The sequence below is a fragment of the Brassica rapa genome, chromosome A06 (genome assembly GCF_000309985.2).
Source record: "Brassica rapa cultivar Chiifu-401-42 chromosome A06, CAAS_Brap_v3.01, whole genome shotgun sequence".
NCBI lineage: Eukaryota > Viridiplantae > Streptophyta > Magnoliopsida > Brassicales > Brassicaceae > Brassica > Brassica rapa.
Window position 1 is genome coordinate 19,647,120 of NC_024800.2, and position 25,913 is coordinate 19,673,032.

A 25,913-nucleotide genomic window follows, 5' to 3' on the forward strand; every position below is an offset into this window, starting at 1 on the left:
AAATAGAGAAGTCACACTATGTTTCAAAAAAAAAAAAAAGAGAAGTCACACTAAGAAAGATGTACATGTCCTCGTCTATTTCTGATGAAAACGATTATCAAACTTGAACATTGAAATTGAATCAATAAAGTTGATATGGCCGAGTTGGTCTAAGGCGCCAGATTAAGGTTCTGGTCCGAAAGGGCGTGGGTTCAAATCCCACTGTCAACAGTTTCTTTTTTTTTCGTTGCTCTGTTAAAACAGATCTTATTAGTTACTACTGATTCCACCTATAAGGCTATAACCCGTCGATCTAAACCTCTCCTTTTGTTACTGGTCCAAAGTCATCAAAGTGAAATACAAAGCTTTACGGACAAGATCTTATCACAGGTTTTTGAAGGGATACAGACTATAACAATCTTGCTTTGAAGATCGTGTGGCTGAACGAACGAAACAAGATAAGATAATGCTTTTCAGATTCCCAGAGTTTGCATTCGTTAGAACCCATCAACTATGATTCCTACTCTGTGCATATAGTTCTCACTGAGCTCCAATTATAAAACCCATCTCATACTCGAAGTTTCTTCTGTGATCAGTGGGGGGGAAAAGTCGAAAACAAAAACGAAGTAATTAAGTAAAAAGAGGTTATTTTCGGAATAACCGGTAGGCGGTTGTTTTGTGTTACGTTTTCTCCTCCCACATCGGTTAGCTACAAAACAATTAGATCTTCTAGCAAGTATAAATAAGAGGCCGTGTCACACAATTCAATTCATACCTTTCTCGGCCTTTTGGCTAAGATCAAGTGTACTATCTGTTCTTATCAGTTTAATATCTGATATATGGTCATCGACCCATACGATATTAACTATATTTATTTAGGGAGAAGGCCCATCAAAATAGTTTGCTATCTGGGCTTTCGGAAGTCGCTCTTACGTTGCACTACTGCACGGGTCTGGCTCAACCCATCAATCAAATAGTCCAATTTTTTTTGTGTTTACTCCGAAAATCAATGGTGCGTATATAACATGCCCGTTAGGGCAATAGGGCATGTTTTGTTCTAAGGAATACTGGTCACGGGTTTGCTATGTTTGTAACTCGAAAAAGAGTAATTGGGCCTTTAGTGATAGCCCTAAAAGTTGGACGACGAGAGCGGATCCTATATCCTTCAAAGCCTTGAAATTTAGATTTTTTTTTATTGTTTTTACTTTTTTTTTTTTAACCACTAAATTTTATTAGATTGTAAACGGATGATACAAAAAGTTAATTAGCCAAACAGGAGGCAAATGAAAAAACAAAGCAGAGACATTTTGATAAGTAGCATATTTAGCAATAGCATCAGCCGCCTGATTCTTTTCTCTATTTATAAACTCCAGTGAGTATTCCGGGAGAAATTGCAACCAGTGACGTATATCGCATAGCAAATTCCCCAGATCCACATGATCTTTAACTTGATTAATAGTTGTACACAACTCTTGATTATTTCCTTCAAACCACACTCGTCGTAAACCGCGAATCCAAACTTGCTGAAGAGCTATTAGAAAACTTAAAGCTTCCCTTTCTATAGATGTCTGCATCTTTTGTACTTGAACACTTCCCGCACCCAAGAATTTTCCGAACTCATCCCTTAAAATCCAACCCACTCCATCCATTGTTTTTCCAGAAACAGAACTATAATCAAAATTACATTTAAGCCAGCCTGTTGGTGGAGGTTCCCATTTTGACGATTTCGCCTCTTGATATCGTGGTTCAGAGTTAGGAAGAACAACATTCCTATACCATTCAGCATTTGCATCCATAGCCCGTCGGAGATCCTCTATAGGATGAAGATTTCTTTTTTGGAAAATGAATTCATTTCTTGACTTCCATAATAACCAAAGGATCCAAAACACCAGTTGTCTTATACTTTCATTCACATATAAGGACTCCATAAATTCAAATAAGGCAAGTAAATTATCCTCCAGGTTTAGAGTAAACACATGAGATGGCAAAATACCTGAGCATCTCCACATTGCCATTGCATGAGGACATAAGAACAAGATATGGTTTATTGTCTCATCATCATGACAAAATCTCTGGCAGGTTGGATCAATATTAATTCCCCGAGTACACAACTTTGTGTAAGTAGGAAGAGCACCAGAAACAACTCTCCATAAGAAATATTTAATCTTCGGCAAAATATTCAGTTTCCAAATTTTCCGTTTAATGACCAGAGAGCCTTCCGGTCTGATAATGGCTTCTCCCTCCTGATAAAGATGAGTTACTGTCCAATAACCCGACTTGACTGTGTATCTCATATCTTTCCTAAAAGGCCAAATCAAACTGTCCTCATTAGCATATCTAGACAACTTTATCTTTAACACTTGATCTATATCCCCAGGCTGAAGGAATCTCTCGAGAATTGATATGTTCCAAGAACAAGTATCCTTATCAATGAACTCCTCTACTTTCATGTTTTGATTGTATGACACTTGAATCACCTTTCGAGGGGGAATCACCGGTAACCAATGATCGAGCCACACATTTGTAGATTTTCCATTACCTATCTTTACACGAAGTCCCTGTTGAAGTAGTTCTTTACCTACTTGGATAGACTTATAGCCATAAGAAGCATGCTTGAGATTCGAAGACTGAAGGAAAGTCATCGAATGGTGATATCTTCCTTTATAAATTCTACTAAGAAGAGAATTAGGGTTTTGCCATATCCGCCAAGCTTGTTTAGCAAGTAACGCTTTGTTGAAGCTATATAAATCACGAAAACCCATCCCACCCTCATTCTTTGGTAGACATAATCTTTGCCAAGATACCCAGAAGATTTTTCTTCTCTCATCTCCTTTTCCCCACCAGAATTCAGATAGAATTGAATTGATCTCATCGCAAGTGGTTTTAGGAATCAAAAAACAGCTCATTGGGTAAACCGGTTTGGCTTGAAGAACAGACTTGATTAGAACCTTTTTACCCGCCTGAGATAAGAACTGGTTGTGCCACTGTGATGTTATAAGCTTGATCTTCTGAACAATGCCTTCAAAATCTTTGACTTTACTTCTACCAAATTGTTCCGGAAGTCCTAAGTATTTGCCCCCTCCACCAATGACTTGAATTTTTAATATATTCTGAATTTGAAATCTTCTTTGATTATCTATTCTCGCACCAAAGATAATCAAAGACTTCTCCAAATTAACCTTTTGACCAGAAGCTTTTTCATACTTACCAAGGATATCAGCCATACAAGATGCATTCTCCTCATTTGCTTTACAGAAAAATAGAGAATCATCCGCAAATAAAAGGTGAGACACTGATGGACATCTTCTTGCCAATTGCATTCCTTGAAATTTGTTTTCTCTTTGTGCTTTATCAATCATCTGACTAAGAGCTTCTGCACAGATGAGAAACCGATATGGAGATAAAGTATCACCTTGCCGTATACCTCTTGATGGTTTGATCTCTCCAAATGGTGTTCCATTAATCAATACCGAATAGGTAACAGATCTGACACATGACATTATCCATGAGATACAAATAGTATGGAAGCCCAACTTAACCAAAATATCTTCAAGAAAACTCCACTCTACCCTGTCATAAGCTTTACTAATGTCAGTCTTGATTGCCATATATTTCTCAGAGCAGTCCTTCTTTGATTTCAAAGCATTTGTAAACTCGTGAGCTACTAATATGTTATCAGAGATCTGCCTTCCTGGAACAAACGCAGCTTGTGATTCTGAGATGATTACTTCCAAACATTTTTGAATTCTCAAACCCAAAACTTTGGAGATCAGTTTATACGCAACAGAACACAAGCTTATAGGACGATAGTCACACATATTTGCCGCCTCAGGAAACTTTGGAATGAGGCAAATATTAGTATGATTAATCCCATTCTGCATTTCACCAGTTTCAAAAAACCTCTTTACCATCTGACAAACGTCCGGTCCAATAGACTCCCAAAATTGTTGATAGAATGCTGCAGTAAATCCATCAGGACCCGGGGCTCGATCCGCACCAATTAAGTTCAAAGCTTCTTTGATCTCTATATCTGTAACCAAAGCTATAAGTCTCTCATTCATCTCCATCGTCACCCTAGGTTGGATATTAGGCAAACACTCCTCAAGAGATATTGTGGGAGATGATGAGAACATTTCTTTAAAGTAATCTTCAGCCACCTGAGCTATTGTTTCCTCTTGATAATGAATGACTCCATATTTATCACTCATTTTTGAAATTTTATTCTTGCTTTTCTTCATTTTCGTCAATCCATGATAAAATGGAGTGTTTCTGTCCCCAAGATTCAACCACCTGTTTCTACTTTTCAATTTCCAATACTCCTCTTCATCCCGATAGGCTTGATTCAACTTGCCACGTAGCTCTTGAATATATTCAGTTGACACAGTACTATCTCTTAAGGCTTGATCCAACTGATTACGAATCTCAACTATACTGATAGCCGAGTTCGTTTGATTCCTTCTTTTCCATTGAATAATCTCAGTACGGCAATGACCAAGTTTCTGATTCCATCCTCGAATAAATTCTGTTTGACCCCAAGTATCAATGACCGTATCCACAAATCTCTGGTCTGTCAACAATCTTTTATCATAACAAAACAAACTCTTTCTTCGACGGTGTTTATAATCAATGGAAATGATCATCGGTCTATGATCAGATTCTGCTATTTCCAAATATTCATTCACTGAAACCGGAAACTTATTCAACGAAGATGTATTTACCATAACTCTGTCTAAGCAACACTCAATGATCTCCTTTCTACGACGGCCAACCCAACTAAAAGGATTCCCTGAATGCTTCAAATCCTTAAAGTCACAAATCTGAATCATTGTATTAAAACTCTGGAAACTAGACAAAGCTCTTACTCGACCACCTATCTTCTCATTTGGATTTGTCATTTCATTACAATCACCACACAACATCCAAGGTCCCAATCGAGTAGTTGCTATGCGCTGAAGTTTCTCCCAAAGAATATGTCTTTCTTTTGGAACTGGATGACCATAAACGCAGGACAAGTAGAACTGAAAACATTGATATTCAATATGCAAATCTACAAGGCGAGCATCACTGGAAATACAAGAAACAGAAAGGAAAGACTTCCAAAAGACAACTAATCCACCACTTAAACCTACTGGTGGTACAAGGATCATTTGATCAAAACCAAGATAAACTCCTATATCTCTAACCTAGTTGTTAGCTTGCTTGGTTTCAATCAGGAACAACAAGTCTGGACGATACAACCGCTGCATCTCCTTTAGACGTCGAACTGTCAAGCGTTGTCCCAAACCTCAACAGTTCCACACCTCCACTTTCATGGTGCGTCTGGTGGAACCGGGCCCACCGTGCCTCTGTTGATCATTGAAGTGTGATCATGTTCCTGATCCTGACCATAATCTTCCTGTAACTGGCGAAGTGCATTGAACTCCGCAGACATTCTCATCTTACCCACCGGGAACTTATCTATGGACTCCTCGTTTAGCTCCTCCCGGCTTCTCTTACCCAAGCAAGTATCAGACACCTCCATCGTTTGATCATCCTGAAACGATCCATACTGCCTAATGTCAACATCATCATAACGGCGAGATTCCCATTCCAAGATAGCATGATCTTCATCTTCTTCCGAAGCAACCTCTAACTGCCCTTGGACTTGACCCTCCACCACTGTAGTCTAATGAGAAGAACTACCTTCCTCTATCAGAGACTCAACAAACTCTTTCTGCCTCTTCATTCTAACTGCTCCCACTCTTCTTTCATACTCTTGTTGCACCTCCACCAAAGGAGCATCAGACCAGATGTTTTGCATTAGCGCAACAAAAGAACCTGAAGCAGAGCCTCTCACCGGATTCTGGTTTGATTGTGCAGGCGGCACAGGAGCATCTTGTTGTTCATGAATCTCCATATCACCATGACCTGGATTAGCTTCATCCTCTGCATTCCCACCATCACCATCACCATTCTGAGGATCATCATCTCCATTATCCTCCACCATCTGTGCACCCTCCACTGGCAAACAGTCACCAGAGTCATGAGTGATCATACCACACTGGTCACAAAAACCTTTCAGGCGCTCATATCGGAACTGCAACATCGTGTTGATTCCTGGTGAGAACTGAAAATTCCTCTTGAATTTGAGAGGGTTGGCAACATTCCAGTTGAGACGCACCCGGACAAATTCAACCGCCGCATTCACTTCAGGCTTAAAGTCGATTTTCATGACCTCTCCCATTCGATCTCCGATATCACGAATGACCGGCTCAGACATATACTCCAGAGGGATGCCCCTAATCTGAACCCAAAATGGGATGTGGTTAAGGTTATGATCATCCATACCCGCATTCCCTTGGGAAACGACCAGCATTCGATCATTAAATGCCCATGGACCCCTTTCAAGCACGGATGATAGCATCTCCTCCGTGGGGAACACGAACTGGAACTTCCTCCTCTCGACAATACGCCCTGTGATGAGACCCGGAATGCTCCACATCTTCGGTAAGGAAGTCAGAAGCGCTCTTATGTTTTGCTTTGTTTGCATAGTTGGTCTTCCCATCAACGAGAACTGGTTCACCCTTCGAGCCTCGAAGCAGACAGCCGCCGACAGAGTCACCGGAGCATCATCAATTCCCAGACTCAAATCTTGAATTGCCCTTCTCAGATTATCCGCCGTGATTGAAAGAGAACAATCGTATCGATAAGTATAGAGAATTTGGATGGAAATTTTCGATCCCAATTTTGACAAATTGTGGTCATATATATACCACAAAACTCTCCAACAACTTCTGATAACTGCTTCATCGTGATGGAGAAAACTCCCCACTACGGAGATAAAGGATTCATGGGAGGAATTGCGGAAAAACCACCCCACTACCAAATCAATTTGAAAAATATCAGATCGGAAATCTTCGAACATAGAACAGAAAAGTAACCGTAGAATCGGCTTTTCAATCGCCATTAACCGTCCACCTTGGTCGAGTTTATCCCCTCTTTTATTTTACTATTTTAAGTATTTAGCAAATTGTACGATTTGAAAATGGTCAATTATATACTATCAACGTGTTAAACATATAAGTAAAATAAATTGTTAATAATCTATTTCAACCACTGCTAACTTTTGTACTTACTAAGTTAATGTTTATACTGTGCAATTTTTCGACATTGGTTAATTTAAAAATGTTTTTAAATTCAGTGGAACCTATCGTCTTGAAAATCTTACCCACTGCTCTTGAATTGACAACTACGATAATTAATGCTATTTTGCTAAAAAGAGGATATTGCAGTTAAGGGAGTGGAGGACCACTCTTTAGAAATGTTCCGACTGAGGAAATCTAATCGAAGGGTGGTCCCTCGATGCAATTGAAAAAAGTGATCATCGGGCCATCGCAATAAAGTTTGTACGCTTTGGACCATTGTCTTGATGGATAATCAAAGAGAAGATGGAAGGTAATATCATCACACAACACTGATACAAGCCATTTTTTTCCCATAAAAGTCAATGAAAATTTCATATCCTTTTCGAAAGCTCTTTCCAAGTCAGATTTGGCAGATGCTATTGTGTATACAAATGCTAGACTTTTAATGTTCTCAAAGCATTAAAAAATAAAAACTCCTCCAGTTTTTGTTTGTTGGTCTTTAATAATTAGTCACTTAGTTTAGCTAATTGATCGTGACCTGTGAGTCTTGGTCATATAAATATCCCTCTTGTAAATCATTGACAACAAAAAAGAAAGCTTAAACCATAGCTGCTACCACTATTTTTTCAAGTATAGTTTGATAATGATGCAATCATGTAATGTATAATATGCTTGAGGTCTAGATCATGATAATATGCTTGAGGGTCTGAATCATGATTTATTACAATTTGCAGAGACCAAATTACAATTTGCATAGTCAAAGCCTTTATATATGGACCATCATCATTTTTCAGAGTAAAACATGTCTGCCGTAGTTGTGTAACATAGTCAAGCTTTTTAATACTATAGTTTTTTTTCTGAATCAAGTTGTACCTACCATCTTCGCAGTTACTCCCACTGGTCGATATTCAATATAAAAAACAATTGATGAAATAACTAAACACACTTGATGAAGGACTTAGTCATAGACACGATTCTAAGATGAAATTGTGATTATCATCTCTACAAAGCATTAAAAACACACACACCCAAAAGCTTAAAATAAATGTTAAAAAGCACTCTTGAAACTCTCAACCGTTATGTTGTTGAACCTGAAGTTACGGTCTGGACTCAGCTCCACGTAGTGTACCAATCCAAGCAGGTGGCTGCATCCCGGTCTGCTCATAAACCGTATCAAGAACCGGTGGCAACATCTTGTAGAGTCCAGCAATTTCCTTCATACCACCACTACCCATCCCCTGATCAACACCAGCACCACCACCTTGGTTCCACACACTGATCTTAGGCTGCAAGTCCCTGATGGCCAAAGCATTGGTCTTGGCGATATCCTGATAAACCCCATTGTTGATCATCAAAAAGTCCCTCATCGCCGAGTAGTCATTGTCAACCGCGTCCAAGAGAGTCTTGATGTAAGTCCCTTGAGCAGTGGCCATGGCCACAAGCCCATCCGCATCTCTCTGTTTAGCATAGAAGGAAGCATCAGCTGCAGCTTTAGTAGCCTCCGCTTGCTTCTGCTTCTCGTAGAGAACAGCTTCTGCCTTCTTCTGCTTGTCGTACAGCTCCCAGTTAGCTTCTTGCACCTTGGTCTCATACTCAACGGTGGCTTTGCTGAGGAACTCGGCTTTAAGCTTCTCCGTCCGAGTCAACGCATTCATCTTCTCGACCTGTGTCTGAAGCTCAGCTTCCCTCATGGCAACAGCCTTGCCGGCTTCAACCTCAGCCACACGAGAGTTTTTGGTCAAAGCAGCCTTCTGAATCGCGAGTGCTGCATCAGCCTGAGCAACGAGAGCCTCCTTCTCGTTCTGAAACACTTGGACCTCGGTCTTCACCTTGATATCCTCCTTTGTCCCTTCTCCTAGCCTCTGAGTTGCGATGATCTTCGACTCAGCGTCGATCTTGGCTGCGTTCTGGATGGTGAGTCCGGTACGTTCTTTAGCACCGACCTCTCCCTTCATCTTAGCCTCGGCGACATCGATCTTGGCTTGGTTAGCTGCTTCCATCTGAGTCTTCTGACCCAAGTAAGAGAAGTACTCATGTCCAGGCACATCAACGAGCTGCTTAACGTTAGCGTTGTAGATCACAAGACCAAACTGGTTTAACTCAAGTTGAACCTTCTCAAACACTTCCTTCTTAAACTCCTTTGTTCCTACAAAAAAAAAACACAATAATCAAACTTCTTGGAACCCTATCAAGAGGCAAATCTAGGTTTTCAGCGAAAAAATATTATAAAAAATTTAGTAAGATTTTATATAATTAAAATTCCTTAACAAAAAAATAATTATATAATAAAAAGTAAATTTTTTTTGAGGATTTAACTAGCCTATGTTCAAGACTTGCAACGCAAGCAAGATACGAATCTAGGGTTTCGAGATTTGGATCTGGTGATTTTACCTTTGAAGACCTCTTCCATGGTCATGGAGGCGACGAGGACACGAGTCTCTCCTTCGATGACACCCTGAACAAGCTCGTTGACGTGGTTAGAGTGCTTGTCGTGCTGAGACATAAGCATGGCGTACAACAAGAGAGCGTGAGGGTCATCGACGCGTGGACCGATGGTGAACACGGCGGGGATAACGAAGGGGAGTTTCTCGGAACTCATGGCTTGGACCTCGAAGGTGTAGTTGACCGGAGAAACGTCGAAGACGGTGCAAGATTGCCATGGAAAGACCCACGACTTCTTGGCGAGTTTGATGTCTTTGATCCCACCACCGGTGATGGCGAGGTACTGCGATGCTCTTGCGACTTTGTAACTCATTCTTCTTTGAAACTTGTTAGGTTTTGTTTGTGTATGTGTGTAGAGTAGGAGAGGTATCATAAGACGCAAGTACTTATATAAGAGTTCTTAATACGCGTAATTAGGAAAAATGGAAAATAATACTAGGAAACAAAACAAATTATATATTGCAAGAATCAGTTTAAAAAAAAAACAAATTATTAATTTTAATTTCCTTTTCTTTATCTCCAAGTTTACAAATATTTAGTGATCTACATGTGTTATATCATATGTTTGTTTGTTTTTTTGGGGTCAAAGTCTACTTAATAAGCTAGTGTGTCAAATTAATGTTTATAAAAAGATAAAAACGAATTTTAACTTAATTACCATAATCCATGTATATTTATTGATAGATATCAATGGTGTTTAATGTTTAGCTTTGACTTTTTTTATTAAAGTAATATTCCATCGATTCCGAAGAAACCAAGTTTTAGTTTTTTTACTTATATAAAAATAATATATTGTTGACAAACAAAAGACTAGAATAATATATTAAATTTTGATTGTCAAATGCATTACTTTTTTAATTAACTATTTTACAAATTTTGACCAATATAATATAATAAACACAATTTTTTGAAGTTTACATTTTATCATTAAATAATGTATTAAAAATGTAAAAAGTATTTTAACCAAAAAATGTAAAAAATGTATTTTTTGAAATATTTTAATTCTTGTAAAACATAGATATTTTGGAATGGAAAGAATGTTTATAAAAAAAAAAGATAGAAAGATATATATAATAGATATATTATGGTTTATGGTTGATATATTGGTGAAGCATCCAAGAAACTCCGGAACATCTTTTAAATATTCGCAAAGAATACTCCTATATGACATATCCGAACAAGCTGTATTCTATATGTCATTCAGCTTTTTTTTCTTCTCAATAGTCAATACCCACAGATTGTGTATTAGCTTTTATTTAAAATAGAGAAATAAAGGATAACTATTAACTAAATCTGTCGTTGAATTGAATAAAAATTGAATTCAGGAACTGACTAGTAGTCATAATCCATATCTGAAAAAACACAAGACGAGTTTCTCATAACTAATCAAATGCAATCGCTAATTAAAAATTAAACATACTAACAACTTACATAAAACCACGGGAAAATCGTAAATGATATACAACGATCGCGTGTTTTTTTTTCCCAACATTTTAACAAATCAACGTGCTACACGTGGACTACCAACCAAAGCAGGCCGTTATTTTCAGGAAAAAGGAAGGATCACAGCTCCGTCGCTTTATCTATCCACCCACCCACCCACCCAATATCTCGTCGTCTTCCGTTGATCATCTTCTTCTTCTTCTTCTCATCAATCAATCAAAAGAGAGACTCTCGTGGATTCAGAATCTCTCCTTCCGTCAAATTCATATTCTTACTCTCTCTCTATATATATATATACAAGGAGTTGCTGATGGTAGAGAGCTATAGTAACCTCTCGTGGCTCGTATGGATCCAAATGTTCGTCTTCTTCCTCCTCCTACTCCTCCTCTGCGTCTTCGGATTGTTATCCTCAGAGAGCAGTGTCTCATCATCCGCTGACTCACTTCCTTCTACGTCCGCCTCTCGGAGGTTTCTTTCTGGAGATCCGATTCCGATCAGCCACCACCATGGCTTGGGGTTCTCCGTAGTACAGTCTAATCAGGTTAACTCTCAACTCTCTCTACATACATCTCGATTTCTACGAAGAATCACTGATGCTTCATCGTTGACTTACTGTTTTTTTGTAATGTGTGTTCCAATTGAGATTATATGATCTGAAATCGACATTGATCGTTGATTCAGCTGGGTGTTGACGAATCTTTAGGGGTTAGATTGTAATTTACGAAAATATGTATAGAGAGTAGCTACATTAGAATGTAATGCCAGCGAGAAATTAGATTTTAAGAAAGTAATCTAAACATAGACAATGTGTGATTCCTAATTATGGGATCTTTATGTTTAGTTTATGTTATCTGTTATGCGATTTAATTGCTCTGAGTCATTGGCTTTAGATCTTTGACACTGAGAATTTTCAGGTTTATTATGTGTGTTTGGAACTTTTTGATACTTGAAGATTCAAGATTTTGTTTTTATCTTGCCTTTAAAGCTTTGTCTTGCTTATGTTTTCATAAGAGATGTCTAATGTTATCTTTAAGCAATGATAATCTTCTAATTTTTTGTCTATTAAGTAAACAACTTACTTCCTCTACTGCCCTTCTTTACTTTGCTTACACCAGTTTCAATAGGAAAAGGTTTTCTTTACAAGTTTGGTTTTGGTTTACCGGTTGCCACATGTTTCGAAAAAACCGGCACATTAGTCTCAGATTCTTAGATAATTATGGAACTAGAACTTGTAAATTTAACTTGGATATTGATCTGGAGACTAGAGAGGAGTTAGAAGAACCTTCTCTAGTTAGTACGGTTTATCCAAATTCTTCTCGTCTGTGGTATTTACACGCATTTGTGTTGAGTGGTGTTCTAGGTTATGGTTAATCACAGACCCATTTCTTAGATCCATCGTTTGTTAATGAAGTCATGTGCATTTGTTATAACAGATGGGAACTTCTCAGGCCATCAAAGGAGAGATAGCACCAGCTGAAACAAGGAGAGTCACGAGAACAGAGGAAGAAGAAAGTTCTTCTGATGAAGATTCGACTAGTAGTAGTAGTTTGTATCATCCCTGTAATTTGTTTCAGCTTGCTGGAACTGCATTCCTTAAGTGTTTTGGGCTTGACCGGAGTACACAAGAAACTGATGATTCTCTGAGACCTGAATCTAAGAAACAGAGGTGATCCAAGTTCTTGTGAATATAGAAGAAGAACATACACGTTTTTTATACGAGTTGTTGATGCGTAGCATTTGTTGATTAGGAGAGAATGAAGAAACATGTAAGTACATATATGGAAAGGTTATATTGTTGGGGTTAACATGAACGAGTTAACTCAGTGAATAACTGTGGTTTAAATATTTTAAATGCGGTTTATATCGGTGGTACATCTGAAATCTTCCGACCGCATGTCAATTTATGTTCAAAATAAATCGATTGCTATTAGAAAGTTTGGCTATAATGTAAGGTGTTGGATAATTAACTTCAAAAAAAACTAACAACTGAAAATGTATCCAAACTATTCTCACCATAAAGTTGGTTGGTTTTCAGTCATTTAAAAATTGAAAATAAACCTGTAAACAAACAAAACTTTGTACAAAGAAAATATAATAAGTACCAATTAATAATTTGCTAGCGGAAACTTGTTACAACGCTGACATATATGATCATAGACCAACTGTGAAACAACAAAGAAACACAAGAGTATGTGAAATGTCAAAGACAAATCACACTAATTGAGTTAAAAAAATGAAAACGTGTTGGTCAACAAAAATACTCAACCCTGAAAAAGGTTTAGTGTGGGGAATAAGAAAAAGGTCTTGGAATTGGAAAGCTAAACAATTCGAAAAATCCAAGAGACTTATCCAACGCCGATGCGCGTCATTGTTTCCTGTCCATCTTTTTTCCGAGACAACAATATTTGACCACATGCGTTTTTCTACAATCGAGTGTGACCTGAACTAGTATATTATAATACCTTTATTTATTTCCATTTCTGCATTTTGTAAGGTTTCAAAGTTTATGAAGGGTTTCCCTTTCTAAATTTTGACAAACCTATCCTAACGTTAATTTGGTGATATTTTCTTATATTTGTAACTTTGATGGTAATTTTATATATAAAACTTACATTATCATAAGTTTTTTTTTTATTTCTTTTAAGAATATCATAAGTTCTTAAAAATTTATCTTCTGTGTTTATGAAATGTCCCAAGTCCACCGATAAAAAAGAACGAGAGAAAGTTGCTATAGATGATTTTGATCAACGTCACTAAACTATATAACTGCAATTACTAAGTCTTACTTAGTTAAATGGTATTCCAGTAAATTTCAAAAGGCAAAACATAGGTTGGTTAGATGATTAAAAAAAATTAAACAGGTTATAGTTGATCAGCACAAGGATAAACTTCCGTATAAGTATAATTGTAATCGTTCATATGAGCCATTAACTATCTATATACTGTAATCGTTCATATGAGCCATTAGCACAAGGAGTCGTGTGAAAAAGATATATATATATATATATATATATATATATATATATATATATATACTGGATCTTGTCCGGCATTAACTATCTAGCTACAAGACGAGTGATTAAACATTAAAAACCCATTTTATAACCCAACGTTCGTCCTCCTTCAAGTAAACTCTTGTGATGTTTATTCCAATGTATTAGATTATTAGTAGACAGTAGAGTCATCAACCCACCTAAAGGTCAAACCCACATGCTTAATTTCGCTAATAGCATCTTCAAAAGAAACTCTATAACTTCAAATATAAAGTTTTTTGTTCTACAAAAATGAATTTCAAAACTTCAAAAATAAAGTTATTTGAAGTTTCACTACTCAAAACTCTAAATTTGAAGTTTCATCTTTGTATTTGCATCTTGGTCCTTATAATTAATTATACATCACATTTATAATTCTTAAGTATTTTCCATTCATAGTTTTAATCTTTAAAACTTTTGTATATTTTAAATATTATAAATTTATTTTTATAAATTAAAATTTTACACATAAAAGTTTTTTTTAAAAATCAAAAATAAAATTTATAATATTTTAAAAGTAGAATTAGACAACAAGAATATTACAAAAGAAACTTAATAATTTTTTTTAAGAAGACATGTACATGAAGACATAATTATTACATAAATTTAAATATTACAACAACACTAATAGTCTAGTAAATTTTCTCCAGAACTTCTAAAATATTGTCCAAAATTTTTTTGTATAACCGAAAAAATTACATTAATAAAATAATTTTATGTAATAATGTGGTATTTTTCTTGTAGTTTAATATTTAATTATGTATTTCTATTTATAATTTTATATTTTAGTGGAAGATTTTATTAATTAATATTACTATGATATTATTATATATGTGCTAGTTATCTATAAAAGTTTTATGGATTTATATTAATTATGACAAATATAAAGATGATAGTGTAAATTACAAATAATTTTGAAGTTAAATTTGAAGTTTTGCTTTTGGAGAAGAACAACTTGAAACTTCAAATATAGAGTTTGCAAAACTCTATAATAGAGAGTCTTTTTGGAGATGCTCTAATGACAATAAAAAATACATAAACTAGTAGACGCATGAATAATCATTTCATTTCTTTATATTTCCTAGTGTCAACTAAACAAATTAAAAACTCGGAAAGGAATTAACTAATCCTATCCGAAAGTTGTGTTTCAAGAAAATGTATTCTCTAGTATTAAAAAAAAGAGACACCAAATACCGAGTTACTATCCCACTATAAAACGGGAAGCTGTTTCTCTAACTTCTGTTCTCAATCACTCACCTTTCAAGAACAGCTTCACTTCTCTCCTAAACTTAATCAACCGTCTAGTAAAAGTCTTAACTCTCATCTCAATGGAAAAGGTTGAGAGACAAAGTGAAGAAGCATCTTATCTATGGCTTCCTTTTCACTTCCTCAACCAAACTATTAAAGCTATCTTAAGGTGTCTTGGAATACTTCATCATGATCCTCCCACGGTTACTAAAACGTCGTCAGATTCAGCACCCTTAAACCAGCCGGTAAGTTTCTCTAGCAATCTTTACATCAAAATCCAAGATAAATATTTTGGATGAATTTAAGTTTCTTTTTTCTGATGTTGTGTTGTATAAAGTATTTAGCTGTCTATCTTGAAGTTATATACTTTTTAGAAAAATCATGTTAATTGTTTTACAAATTACATAAAGTTAAGTTTGCGTAACAACAACACTCGCGTTATAGGTTAATAATATATTTAAGCAAAAAAAAGGTTAATAATATGCGCACCGACAGAAAAAGTTGATATTCAGCCTAAACATCAGTATTTTGAATAGAATGTCTTTAATTAGTAGTATTACGAAACAAAACTCAAACATGTGTGTTCTGATTCTACTTGCAGGAGGAGGAAGAAGAAGAAGATGTGGTCATGGAAGACAACGTCGTTGTGGCGACTATGGGCAGTAAAAACGGCATCATAATAACGAGTAGGGGAACAAAGGTGAATGCAAAGAGAAAGGAAAAGGCAAAAGTTAGCTCAGGACGACCGGGGAAACATCACTAGCAGTTTCACTACATTAATTATTATTTAGTTTGATTCTTGCAGCCAGTTGTGATTTTTTTTTTAATAAGTGTTTCAATAATGGTAGTAGTATAGTTTTGTTGTTTGTATTGATAGTTCTTAATGATATTAACTATCTACGGATACAAAATGGCTAAGAGCATCTCCAAAAGAAACTCTATAACTTCAAATATAGAGTTTTTTGCTTTCTAAAAAAGAACTTCAAAACTTTAAATTTGAAGTTTTGTAGAGTAAAACTCCAAATATAGAGTTTCACTTTTCAAAACTTCAAATTTGAAGTTTCATCTTTTTATTTGCATTTTGGTCCTTACAATAATACATCATATTTATAATTCTTAAATATTTTTTTGTTTATTGTTTTAATCCTTAAAACTTTTATATCTCATAAATATTTCAAATTTGTTTTATAAATTTAAGTTTTACACACGAAATTAAATAAAAAAATTTAAAACAAGATTTATAATATTTTAAAACTAGAATTAAACAACAAGAATATTACACAAAACCATAATAAAAACTTATTAAAAAGACACATGAAGACATAATTATTACTCAAATTTAAATATTATAACAACACTAATAGTCTGGTAATAATTAACTGAAGATGATTGTTGTTGTTATAATATTGTCCAAACAAATTTTGTATAGCCGAAGATGATTGTTGTTGTTGCTCTTGACGCATTTTTTGCATGATTCTTTCTTGTTCAAATCGAATGTATTCACGAATATTAACATCATCGATAGAAGCTAAGTTTTTTAGCAATATTTTATTTTCTTCTTTTACTTCTTTAAAAGCTAACTTTTTGCTTAATTTTGCAGTCGTAATTCAATCATCTCATGACCTTTTTTCCTGCTTGTTGTACTTTCGTTTAAAAGATCAAGGATTTTTTCGTTTGATGATACCAAACTATCAGCAGCCATATTATGAGGATATCCGATTTCAACAATTTTTGGCTCGTAATCGTCAAATAAAAAATAAAGAGAATCATTTCTTACTTCGAAATGTACTAATTGATCATATAAGGGAGCATTATGGAAATAATTTTATAGAATAGTGTAATATTTGCTTGCAGTTTAATATTTAATTATGTACTTTTATTTATAATTTTATATTATAGTGTAAGATTTTTTTAATTAATATTTCTGTAATATTTATATATATGTACTAGTTATTTATATAAGTTTTATGACTTTACATCAACTATGACAATTATAAGGACCATAGTGTAAAATATAAGTAATTTTGAAGTTAGGTTTGAAGTTTTACTTTTGGAGAAGAACACATTAAAACTTCAAATATAAAGTTTTGGAAACTTCAAAATAGAGTTTATTTCTGGAGCTCTAAGCTAGTTCATTAATCTGAGAACAACAATAAAATTTCATTAATATTCCAGCGTAAATTCACAACCACTACTATCGTACGTAACTGTCATTAATCAATGTTAAACATTAAAGGTCTAAATGGTTGACAAAAAAAACATTAAAGGTCTACCTGATTCCTAATTAATATTTTGGCGTTTAAACCAATAGTCATCATTCATCAGCTCGTCCTACCTCACATTATATTATAGATCGGTAAGCCTACTCGTGTGAATTAACTACGACGTGTGCTTTGTAGTTTATAGTTTTAAATGTCTCCACTCCTATATGTCTGCAACACTGTTTTTTTCTTAAAAGTAAAAAAAAAAAGACAAAATGAATTATAGAAAGATCAAATCACAAATTCACAATGTGAATTATACATGATAACATCAAAGTTACAGATTAATACATGATACTTATACTCTTCATAAAAAAAAAAAATATTTGATAACAGATATATATATTCATGGTGAGGAGCATGCGGCACCAATTTCGAACATAAAACAATATAACATTCTTCATTCTTAGACATCTACACCAACTAAGAATTTATGTTCTATTCACTTCATACAAATTAATATAAAAGTAGGAAGACATTTCATAAACCCAATCATAAACCATAGGTGGTGATAAGTCTCGCGTCACTTGAGAATCATAATGATTAAACAAGGCAAAGTGGTTGGTGACCCATGAGACAGAAGGTTGGGGGTCTTAATAATAATCGGTCCTACAGGATAAAAAGAAAACGATATGCCCTAAAATAATCATGATCTTCTACTTATAGAATTACAATTTGTAAGAGACCAGTACCACGACCACGACTACCACCATAGTGACCATGAAATGCATTAAGCCATTAGCAAACAAACAAAAAGCTGCATCACGTCAAAGGAATAATGCGAATGTTGAATTGTTTGAACATTCATTACGTATTATCTGCAAACTAATAAAGTAAAGTACAAAATATGATTCCATAGTACTATTAGTTCATCATCGTTTTATTTTTCTTATGCAACAGAAACAAGTCCCTTGTCCAGCCATAAATTGGTTTTACTTGAATTTTATTTATTTAACAAAGAATACGTACATATAAAATTAAGTGGAAATGAACTACGATAGAAATATTATGTTTCCTATAGATAATTGCGATTATGATTTATAAACATTTTTATAATTGTTTTGAAAAATAAAAGTAAAAATAAAATAGTGATAAACCAAAAGCGTTGGCATTTAGTCGAATTAAAGCAATAAAATTTGATGGTATAAAAAGAACCAAAGATCTGTTTTCTTACTACTACCAATTCAACTTCAACCATTTGTTTAATTCAAACAAAGCCAAAGAAAGAGCGTGGTTTGACTTTTGACCAAGACTAAAAGCTCCAACTTCACACAACTCCCAAGTATATTGGCTACCGCGTCGATTAAAGTCAAATTGTTATTTTATTTTGTTTACGTAACCCGGTTTTGTACATTACCAGCACCAACTATAGTTCATTCAAACTTCGAAGTCTGTACCTACCAAACCCTGTTTACTATAGACCCGGTCAACAAACAAAACTATAGCTGACCAACAACCAAGTGATATGACTGATAGATATCCCTTCCTTATAAAAGGAGTCGCATCTGCGTTACCAAGTTCCATCATCAACCTAAACACACAACATTTATCTCTCTCAAATATATCAAAAGAAAAACAAACATAAACAATGGAGAATATGAGAAACGGCGGAGAAAACGGTTCTCACTGGATCCCATATATGTTATTTGATCGATCTTCGGTAACGATTCATCTTCTAAAGTGGTTCGGCCTGGGAAGTTCTTCTCCATCATCCTCATTCTCATCTCACAGCGAAGAAGAAGATGTTGTGGAGATAAAGGAGGAGGAAGATGATATGACCGTCGATATCACGGAGCGTCGGTTGAAGAAGAGTAAGTCTAAGCCAAAAACAAGCCCAGGAAAAGGAGGAGGAGTTCATTAGGCTTCATATAAACTTATACGTATATAAAACATATAAATGCAAATGTATACGCAGTGTACGATGTACACTGTACGTAATAAGATGTAAGATAATATGGTTAGATATTTATTTTTGTACGTGAATTGGTTAAATAAAATCGAGTTTGGTCATTATTGTTTGCTTACCGATCAACATAAGTTAAAATGCTCGACTGCTGGTCATATTCGAACATCGTCGATATTGAAGAATCGAGTGACCCAACAAATGCAGCTCTAGCCTCTATGGGTTTTATTAGGCCCATTAATGATCCATAAATGGAAATAGTTGATTAACATGATTTCATCTATCGATGCCCTCCTCAAAAAAACCGGTGATTAAACATTTTAAGTTGTCTTTTGGAGCCGGATTTTTACAAGCAGAACATTATTGAGATTGAACAAAGTAGCAACAAAGGGTACACATACAAAGAGAGACCTTCCTCCATGTTAGATTCGAGAAGAAGAAGAAGCAACCAAAATTCCTACAATTCAAAACTTGAGTTGTGTTTCTGTTTGAAAATGGGTCCATAAAATTAGTTTGTATAACTTTATTTTTGACAAGTCTCAACAGTAAATAACATCTGCACATCACTAATCAAAATAATACATCAATATATTTAACTTTGTAACAGTAATAACATTGATACTTTTGACCGCACCCATAAAAAACAAAATCCAAACATGAAATAATAAATAACTAGATTCTGACCCGCCCTTCAAAAGGGCGGGTATATATTTTTTATTTTTTTTACATTTAATTTTTATATTTATGTTTTTAATCATATTTGTGTTTTTATTATAATCATATTTTTGTTTTTCTTATAATCATATTTAATTTAAATTTTGATAGATGTATTTGTTTTAAATATGTCAAGTTGCATAACTATACACTATGCTATATGTATTTCAGAAATTATTTTTAAACTTTATGCCTAAGTTTGTAACATATTATATTTTCTTAATAGTTATCTAACATAATTAGTCAAAAATATTCGTATTAAAAAACCAATTTTGGAATCGACCAGAAAATCAAGTCCCGTACTCTATTAGACATGAACTATATACCCGAACAACAAACCCGCCCCAACCCACCTCGAAGAAGAACGAACAATATTTTTGAAAAATGTGAAAAAGTAATTTTAATATGTTCTGTTAAATATATATTACATTGTAAGTATATTAATTTTATATGTTTAGGGTTGTATTAATTTCATTTTTAACATTTTATTTTTTTTAAAACTGTTTTATAAATTTAATTTAATTATTATGCCAAATTCTTGTAAACAAATTTATTTTATTTTATGGGATAATGGTTTAGATAAACAAATTTCAAAATTGAGTTTTAAATACTCGATTTGATTCCTTGAATATTCTTATTTGTTGGATGTATACTGACTACTGAGAAAAAAAATGATACAATCTTTGTTATTAGGTAACAAATCGAATTAAGTAAGGTTTGGCTCCGGATTAGTAGGTAATTTAAATGGTGATTAAATCCAGAATCTAGATATAATATGTTCCAGATTATTAGGAAACAAAGAGCGGATAAAATTGAACTAACTTAATTCTTTGTTGTTGCAAACATATTCGCATTTGTTAGTTAAGATATATTGTTGCAGTTATAAATTTGAAGCATGGGAGTGGACCCCGATTCTTAAGCCGTATTGTGGTGGTTACATTGAGAAATATAGATTCGAATGGGTTAAAATAAATAAAGTATGTTTCGTTGAAATAATAGTTGGACCAAACAAAAATCAACTGGTCATGCTGCAGAATTAATAGAATAGATAATACAAAGATTACAAACAAGGGCCCTCCCTTCAATCATCGGAGCCCGGCCCGGCCCACCATGTAGCCCAATGTTCTCTCCATTCACCGTACGTAGCAAACGGTAAAAGACCGTTCATCACAGGAAGTGCCAACACAACCAACGCAAAGAATACACTACGCCGTGCCCAATACGGAACCATAGCGTCACAACGTCCCCCTTGAGTAGTTACTGGACCATACATCAAACGATAGAAAGCCAGCGTGAAGACGTTCGCAACGAACTGCAAAACGCAAAACGTCTCCCAAAGAAGCAGCCAGAGTTTACCGTCGCCTCCCAACGTGTCCACGCAGAACTTACCAGGCAAACCGCAAACGACCCCGAGGAAAATAACGATGAACGTTACGGGCATCGTCTGCTTCGCTGTACCCGACTGGATGATGAAGTAAGTGATGACGAGGATCATCAGCACACCGAAGAAGCTCTGAACCCAGACTCTGAGACGGCAAAGCAAGATGTTGAACTCCGCGTTGATCGAGGAAACTTGCTTAGGAACCCACCAGGAAGACGTTTTCTCCTCCGACGGCTCGCAGATCGAGGCTGCTTCGGTGATTCTCTGATGCGAGAAGACGTAAGCGCCGTATAGCATAGAAGCCAGCATGGTGAAGACGCTCAGGACCAGCCAGTCCATGATCTTGTGAACCATATCAGCTTTTTTCGAGTCTTCTTGTTCTGTTTTGAACTTCTCGGCTCTGAACGCAGCTTTGGAAACGTTCATCTCTAGCTTTGATTTCCCCAGGTTGTTTGATTCGTAGCTTAACGCTAGCTCAGTTTCTTTCAGCCTCAGTTTCCTCATTGTGAGACCGATCTCCATGCTCTTTAAGTCGTTTGCTCGCGCTTGCTCTTCTAGAGCCTTTTCGAATGTGGTCAGCGGCATGGCTGAGGAGGTTCTCGAGACGGTAGAGAGTTGTCGTGTCTCTTCGTGCAGGACGATCTCATTCATCGAAGAGGTTGTTGTTGTTCTTGTACCGCCTTGAATTGCTTCGTAAGCAGACGTAGTAGATGAAGTCTCCTTTGCAGATAGCTCGCTGTCTGAGCATCCGTCTAGTGTAGACCGGTCTAAATCACAACTCGCAACGTTGGTATTGTCTAACCGATGAGGAGATGTGGATTCGTTAATCAGTTTAAGGATCTTTAGAGTGCTGTTAAATGATTTCTCAAAGTTTGTTGCAAAGGAACCAAGCTTGTCACCATACACCTGTAACCAATCACATCCCTTGTAGTACTCAAAGACAGAATGCAAAGAACAATTGAGGAGACTTTGGCTTACATTGGCTAAAGATTCTTTGACAGCAGAAGCAGAGATCTGCAGAGCATAAGCAGTGAAGTTTATGTATCACTACCAAAACAGACACCGAGAGAAAAAGAAGAAGTCAAATACTACTTACTCCTGCAAGATCATCAACATAAACATTCTGACCATCGGCACTCTTTCTCTGAAGAACCTAGAGGATAAGAAAACAGAGAAGAAGGGGTTCTCAAGTCAATGACTTTGGTCGGGTAAGTAGCTACTGCAGGAACATGTCAGACTGAATCTCAGTGAAATCACAATCAGAGCTAGACATTAGTGATAAAAAAAGGCTCAAGCTTTAAGACGAGACAATTCAATTGTGACAGAGTATATATACATATCTATTCATTGATTCCGATTCGGATTAGGATCAATGCAACCTATTAAAAGACTAAAGATGCGAACTTTTTTAGCGTAGAGGATCTAAACTTAAAAGCGAGGACAACTAAAGGAACGTAACAAGACAGAACAGGAAACAGACAAGTCAAAGACAGAACAGAACAAAGCCAATACACTACTAATAATTGAGTTGAAGAGAGGGATAAAGTTTGAGAATTTGATCGAACCAGATTGGCAAAGGCCGCGAATGACATGCCCAGAGGAAGAGCCAAGGCTTCGGCTTGTCGTTCTCCGACGCTTCGTCGAGTAAAACCTAACCGCACCGGAGGGCTTCGCAATCTATGAGCAACTCTCGAGACCCTTCGAGTAGAATTGAGATTAGAGGCAGAAGATGAAGAACAAGAGGAAGAAGAAGCTTCGTCGCTCTCTTTCTTCTTTGCCTTTAGCTTTCTTTTTGTTAGAGGCGATGGCTTCATCTTCTTCCTCATTGTCTCATCTTTGAGTTCGTCGCTGGAATTCTCTGGACGGTGATTCGCCCTTTGGTTCGCCGGATCGGTGATTGACTCTTCGGGATCCGGCGAAGGAGGGAGGAGGAGGGCGTCCATAGGTTAGAAGACTTAACTTATGGGGTCAATTTGGAACTTTGAGAAAATATTTTCGCCGCTTCGAGTTTCGAACTTCTTTTCCTTTTTTTTTTTCTTTTTTTTTTGAGAATCAACTTTTCAAAAAAAAATGTTTTTGGGCAAATCAACTTTTCAATTTTTAAATTGGTGTAATTAGCTTCATATAGGAACATTACTGGACCAAATATTTGATTCATTGGTTTTTGCTTAATCTCAAGTTCAGTGTATATTTTCTTAAAAAATCCAGTGTTTTTTTTTTTTTTTGTTCAGTGTATCTGAAGAAGTTTATGTTCCTGGTCACAGAATTTATTAGAAAATTATTTATTGTACATATAAATATGCATCTCGTTATATCTTACCATTTTTCTTTTGAAGAAAGGGTTATATGATCTATCTATTTATACAAAACATTTGGTATTCTTAGAAAAACAAAATTTTATAGGTTTAAAAGACCAGTCTGATATGATATATAAATTAACGTTTTATGCTTTAGGTTAAGAGTTAATTGGCTTGTATGCCCCTAATTGAGTCCTTAATTAGATCAATGCACATGCCTTGATGAAAATATTTCTACGTCGATTTTACTTTTACTTCATGTATATCAACATGTCAATAGTTGTATCAGATCCCTTAAATACTACTGATGCTTTACTGTTTGTGGAAGCAAAGCTCTTTGTTTGAGGAAGAGTGTTCTAAATTTACTTATTAATTATTATAAGAGCATCCGAACCATTATTATTAATTATATTCTTTATATTTTCTTATCTCAAACCATAACTTGTTCTTATTTTTGGAAGAAAATTTATTCTTCGATTTTCTCATGATGCTCTCAACCTTTCTTCAACATCTATTTTGTATTTATCATAAGAAAATTACAGTTTTAATCAAATGACTTTTAAAATAAGAGTATTTGCATTGTATACACAAACAATATTGACTAATTAAGGATCTACCATTTGACACTATTAACGTACTGTACTTAAAAATTAATGACTCTATTACCCTTATCCACAATCATCATCTTCTTCGTCACTTCTAAATCCTCCGCCTCCACCGCCGAGCGTCTCCACCAATCGATCCGCCTCCGCCACGACGTCGTCTCCTGCCACCCCGAGCTCCTCTCCTAGCTCTCTTCCCTCTCCGACGCGGAGATATCCCTCCTCCGCGCACTCGCCTCCGGATCCCCCACCTCCACCGCCAAGCGTCTCCACCAAGTGATCAGCCTCCTCGACGCCCAGCTCCGCCATGACATCTTCTCCCACCACCCAGAGCTCTTCTCCAAGCTCTCTTCCCTCTCCGATGCGTCAAGCGCGTCTCCGTCCTCCGGCGCGTTCTCGTCCTCCTCTCGATCCACCGCTGCGTTGGTCCCTCTCATGCCGCTTGAAGCTCTCTTTCCGCCGGAACCGCCAGAACCACTGGATCGTCGGGTTCTCCCTCGTGACGCATCCCTTCTCCCTCGTCTTCCTCCTCTGCCTCCTCTGCCTCCTCGCCTCATGGCTGTTCCTCTACCTGTTCCGCCCCTCTGTTCAGCCGATCGTCGTTCTCAGTCGCGCGTTCTCCGATCGCGAGACGCTTGGGTGTTTAATCTTGTTTGGGTAGAGAATGTCGATCAAAGATCAAAGAAGGGCTTTTACGTAACTAGATATATACAGTACCTACCCTGACACACTAAGTTTTACTGTATATGGTATTTTGCTAATATCGTGTTCTTCTTTGGGTTTCTACCAAATTGACTCTTAAAATAATCGAAGCATTGATTGTTTCTGTCACTCGTTTAGAATCTACTACCACACCAGTTATGACAATAACATCATCAAAGTAGTAAGAAGTTATCTTCCATATTTTGTTAGCTGTTACAATAATACACCAATAATTGATAAATTGTTTTACAAAATACTTGTTGTTAGTTAATACATTGTTTGTTAACTTATAAATAGTTTGTTATCTTATACATTGTTTCAGTACATGGTTTATTAGCAGATAAATAGGTTGATATGTTGGTTGACTTTGTTTGATAAATTGTTTTAGTGAAAATCAATTAAGTTGTAATCTATTGTGGGGGCAGCTGCACCCATCCTGCTTGTTAAAGAGACAGTTGTTCTCTGTATTTTCTCAATCTTCTGCGTGGTGCATACGTCCCATTTTTTGTCTTCTCCTTCCTAACATCTAACAAAATCAAAAAAAAAAGATTTTTGTTTTAACAGTTAAGTGACTTAAGTCCATTGTTGTTTGATAAGCATCGACAATAGCAGTCACAAACAAAATTATCGCTAACAAATTTGTCAGCAACCAAACATGTTCATCATTATTGTTTTCATCACTAGCGTTGTGAAAAGTAGAAGATAAAGCAAGGCAAGAACAGTGGAGTGGACGAAGGAGACTCATTGGCTTTCTCCTCTTCCTTCCACCTTCTCTCACCGTGCTC

General features: G+C 35.9%; 6 protein-coding genes and 2 non-coding genes across 8 annotated transcripts; 6 read left to right on the plus strand and 2 right to left on the minus strand.

The window, feature by feature from the left end:
- The first annotated feature begins 129 nt into the window (after positions 1-129).
- TRNAL-AAG lies at positions 130-210 on the plus strand. The gene has a single exon. It is a non-coding gene; the product is annotated as a tRNA-Leu (tRNA).
- Positions 211-750: 540 nt separating this feature from the next.
- On the plus strand, positions 751-945 carry LOC117126349. The gene has a single exon (XR_004448921.1). It is a non-coding gene; the product is annotated as a U2 spliceosomal RNA (small nuclear RNA).
- A 7,065-nt stretch (positions 946-8,010) lies between these two features.
- On the minus strand, positions 8,011-9,998 carry LOC103873914 (flotillin-like protein 3). Its single transcript, XM_009152317.3, has 2 exons — positions 9,495-9,998; positions 8,011-9,249 (listed from the first exon to the last, which is right to left on the minus strand). Exons 1-2 carry the CDS (start codon positions 9,916-9,918, stop codon positions 8,201-8,203), a joined length of 1,473 nt encoding a protein of 490 aa, XP_009150565.1. The 5' UTR covers positions 9,919-9,998; the 3' UTR covers positions 8,011-8,200.
- A 343-nt stretch (positions 9,999-10,341) lies between these two features.
- Positions 10,342-12,918, plus strand: LOC103873915. The gene is made up of 2 exons (XM_009152318.3): positions 10,342-11,529; positions 12,422-12,918. Exons 1-2 carry the CDS (start codon positions 11,299-11,301, stop codon positions 12,656-12,658), a joined length of 468 nt encoding a protein of 155 aa, XP_009150566.3. The 5' UTR covers positions 10,342-11,298; the 3' UTR covers positions 12,659-12,918.
- Positions 12,919-15,209: 2,291 nt separating this feature from the next.
- Positions 15,210-16,179, plus strand: LOC103873916 (elicitor peptide 1). Its single transcript, XM_009152319.2, has 2 exons — positions 15,210-15,513; positions 15,870-16,179. Exons 1-2 carry the CDS (start codon positions 15,349-15,351, stop codon positions 16,029-16,031), a joined length of 327 nt encoding a protein of 108 aa, XP_009150567.1. The 5' UTR covers positions 15,210-15,348; the 3' UTR covers positions 16,032-16,179.
- A 2,858-nt stretch (positions 16,180-19,037) lies between these two features.
- LOC117125824 (elicitor peptide 3) lies at positions 19,038-19,542 on the plus strand. The gene has a single exon (XM_033272323.1). The coding sequence runs from the start codon at positions 19,118-19,120 to the stop codon at positions 19,388-19,390; it is 273 nt and encodes a 90-aa protein (XP_033128214.1). The 5' UTR covers positions 19,038-19,117; the 3' UTR covers positions 19,391-19,542.
- Positions 19,543-19,999: 457 nt separating this feature from the next.
- Positions 20,000-23,698, minus strand: LOC103873918 (protein CPR-5). Its single transcript, XM_009152322.3, has 5 exons — positions 23,093-23,698; positions 22,624-22,680; positions 22,506-22,541; positions 21,195-22,433; positions 20,000-20,103 (listed from the first exon to the last, which is right to left on the minus strand). The coding sequence occupies exons 1-4, from the start codon at positions 23,468-23,470 to the stop codon at positions 21,228-21,230; spliced, it is 1,677 nt and encodes a 558-aa protein (XP_009150570.1). The 5' UTR covers positions 23,471-23,698; the 3' UTR covers positions 20,000-20,103; positions 21,195-21,227.
- A 1,035-nt stretch (positions 23,699-24,733) lies between these two features.
- LOC103874147 (PRA1 family protein B2-like) lies at positions 24,734-25,087 on the plus strand. The gene has a single exon (XM_009152563.1). It carries the CDS (start codon positions 24,734-24,736, stop codon positions 25,085-25,087), a length of 354 nt encoding a protein of 117 aa, XP_009150811.1.
- The last annotated feature ends 826 nt before the right edge of the window (positions 25,088-25,913 follow it).

Coding starts and splice junctions, on each gene's coding strand:
- LOC103873918 (XM_009152322.3), bottom strand. CDS start 23,470: ATGGACGCCCTCCTCCTCCCTCCTTCGCCGGATCCCGAAGAGTCAATC. Junction 22,681..23,092: donor TCGCGGCCTTTGCCAATCTG/GTTCGATCAAAT, acceptor CTTATCCTCTAG/GTTCTTCAGAGAAAGAGTGC. Junction 22,542..22,623: donor ATGTTGATGATCTTGCAGGA/GTAAGTAGTATT, acceptor TATGCTCTGCAG/ATCTCTGCTTCTGCTGTCAA.
- LOC103873916 (XM_009152319.2), top strand. CDS start 15,349: ATGGAAAAGGTTGAGAGACAAAGTGAAGAAGCATCTTATCTATGGCTT. Junction 15,514..15,869: donor CAGCACCCTTAAACCAGCCG/GTAAGTTTCTCT, acceptor TTCTACTTGCAG/GAGGAGGAAGAAGAAGAAGA.
- LOC103873915 (XM_009152318.3), top strand. CDS start 11,299: ATGGTAGAGAGCTATAGTAACCTCTCGTGGCTCGTATGGATCCAAATG. Junction 11,530..12,421: donor CCGTAGTACAGTCTAATCAG/GTTAACTCTCAA, acceptor TTGTTATAACAG/ATGGGAACTTCTCAGGCCAT.
- LOC103873914 (XM_009152317.3), bottom strand. CDS start 9,918: ATGATACCTCTCCTACTCTACACACATACACAAACAAAACCTAACAAG. Junction 9,250..9,494: donor CATGGAAGAGGTCTTCAAAG/GTAAAATCACCA, acceptor TTTTTTTTGTAG/GAACAAAGGAGTTTAAGAAG.
- LOC103874147 (XM_009152563.1), top strand. CDS start 24,734: ATGACATCTTCTCCCACCACCCAGAGCTCTTCTCCAAGCTCTCTTCCC.
- LOC117125824 (XM_033272323.1), top strand. CDS start 19,118: ATGGAGAATATGAGAAACGGCGGAGAAAACGGTTCTCACTGGATCCCA.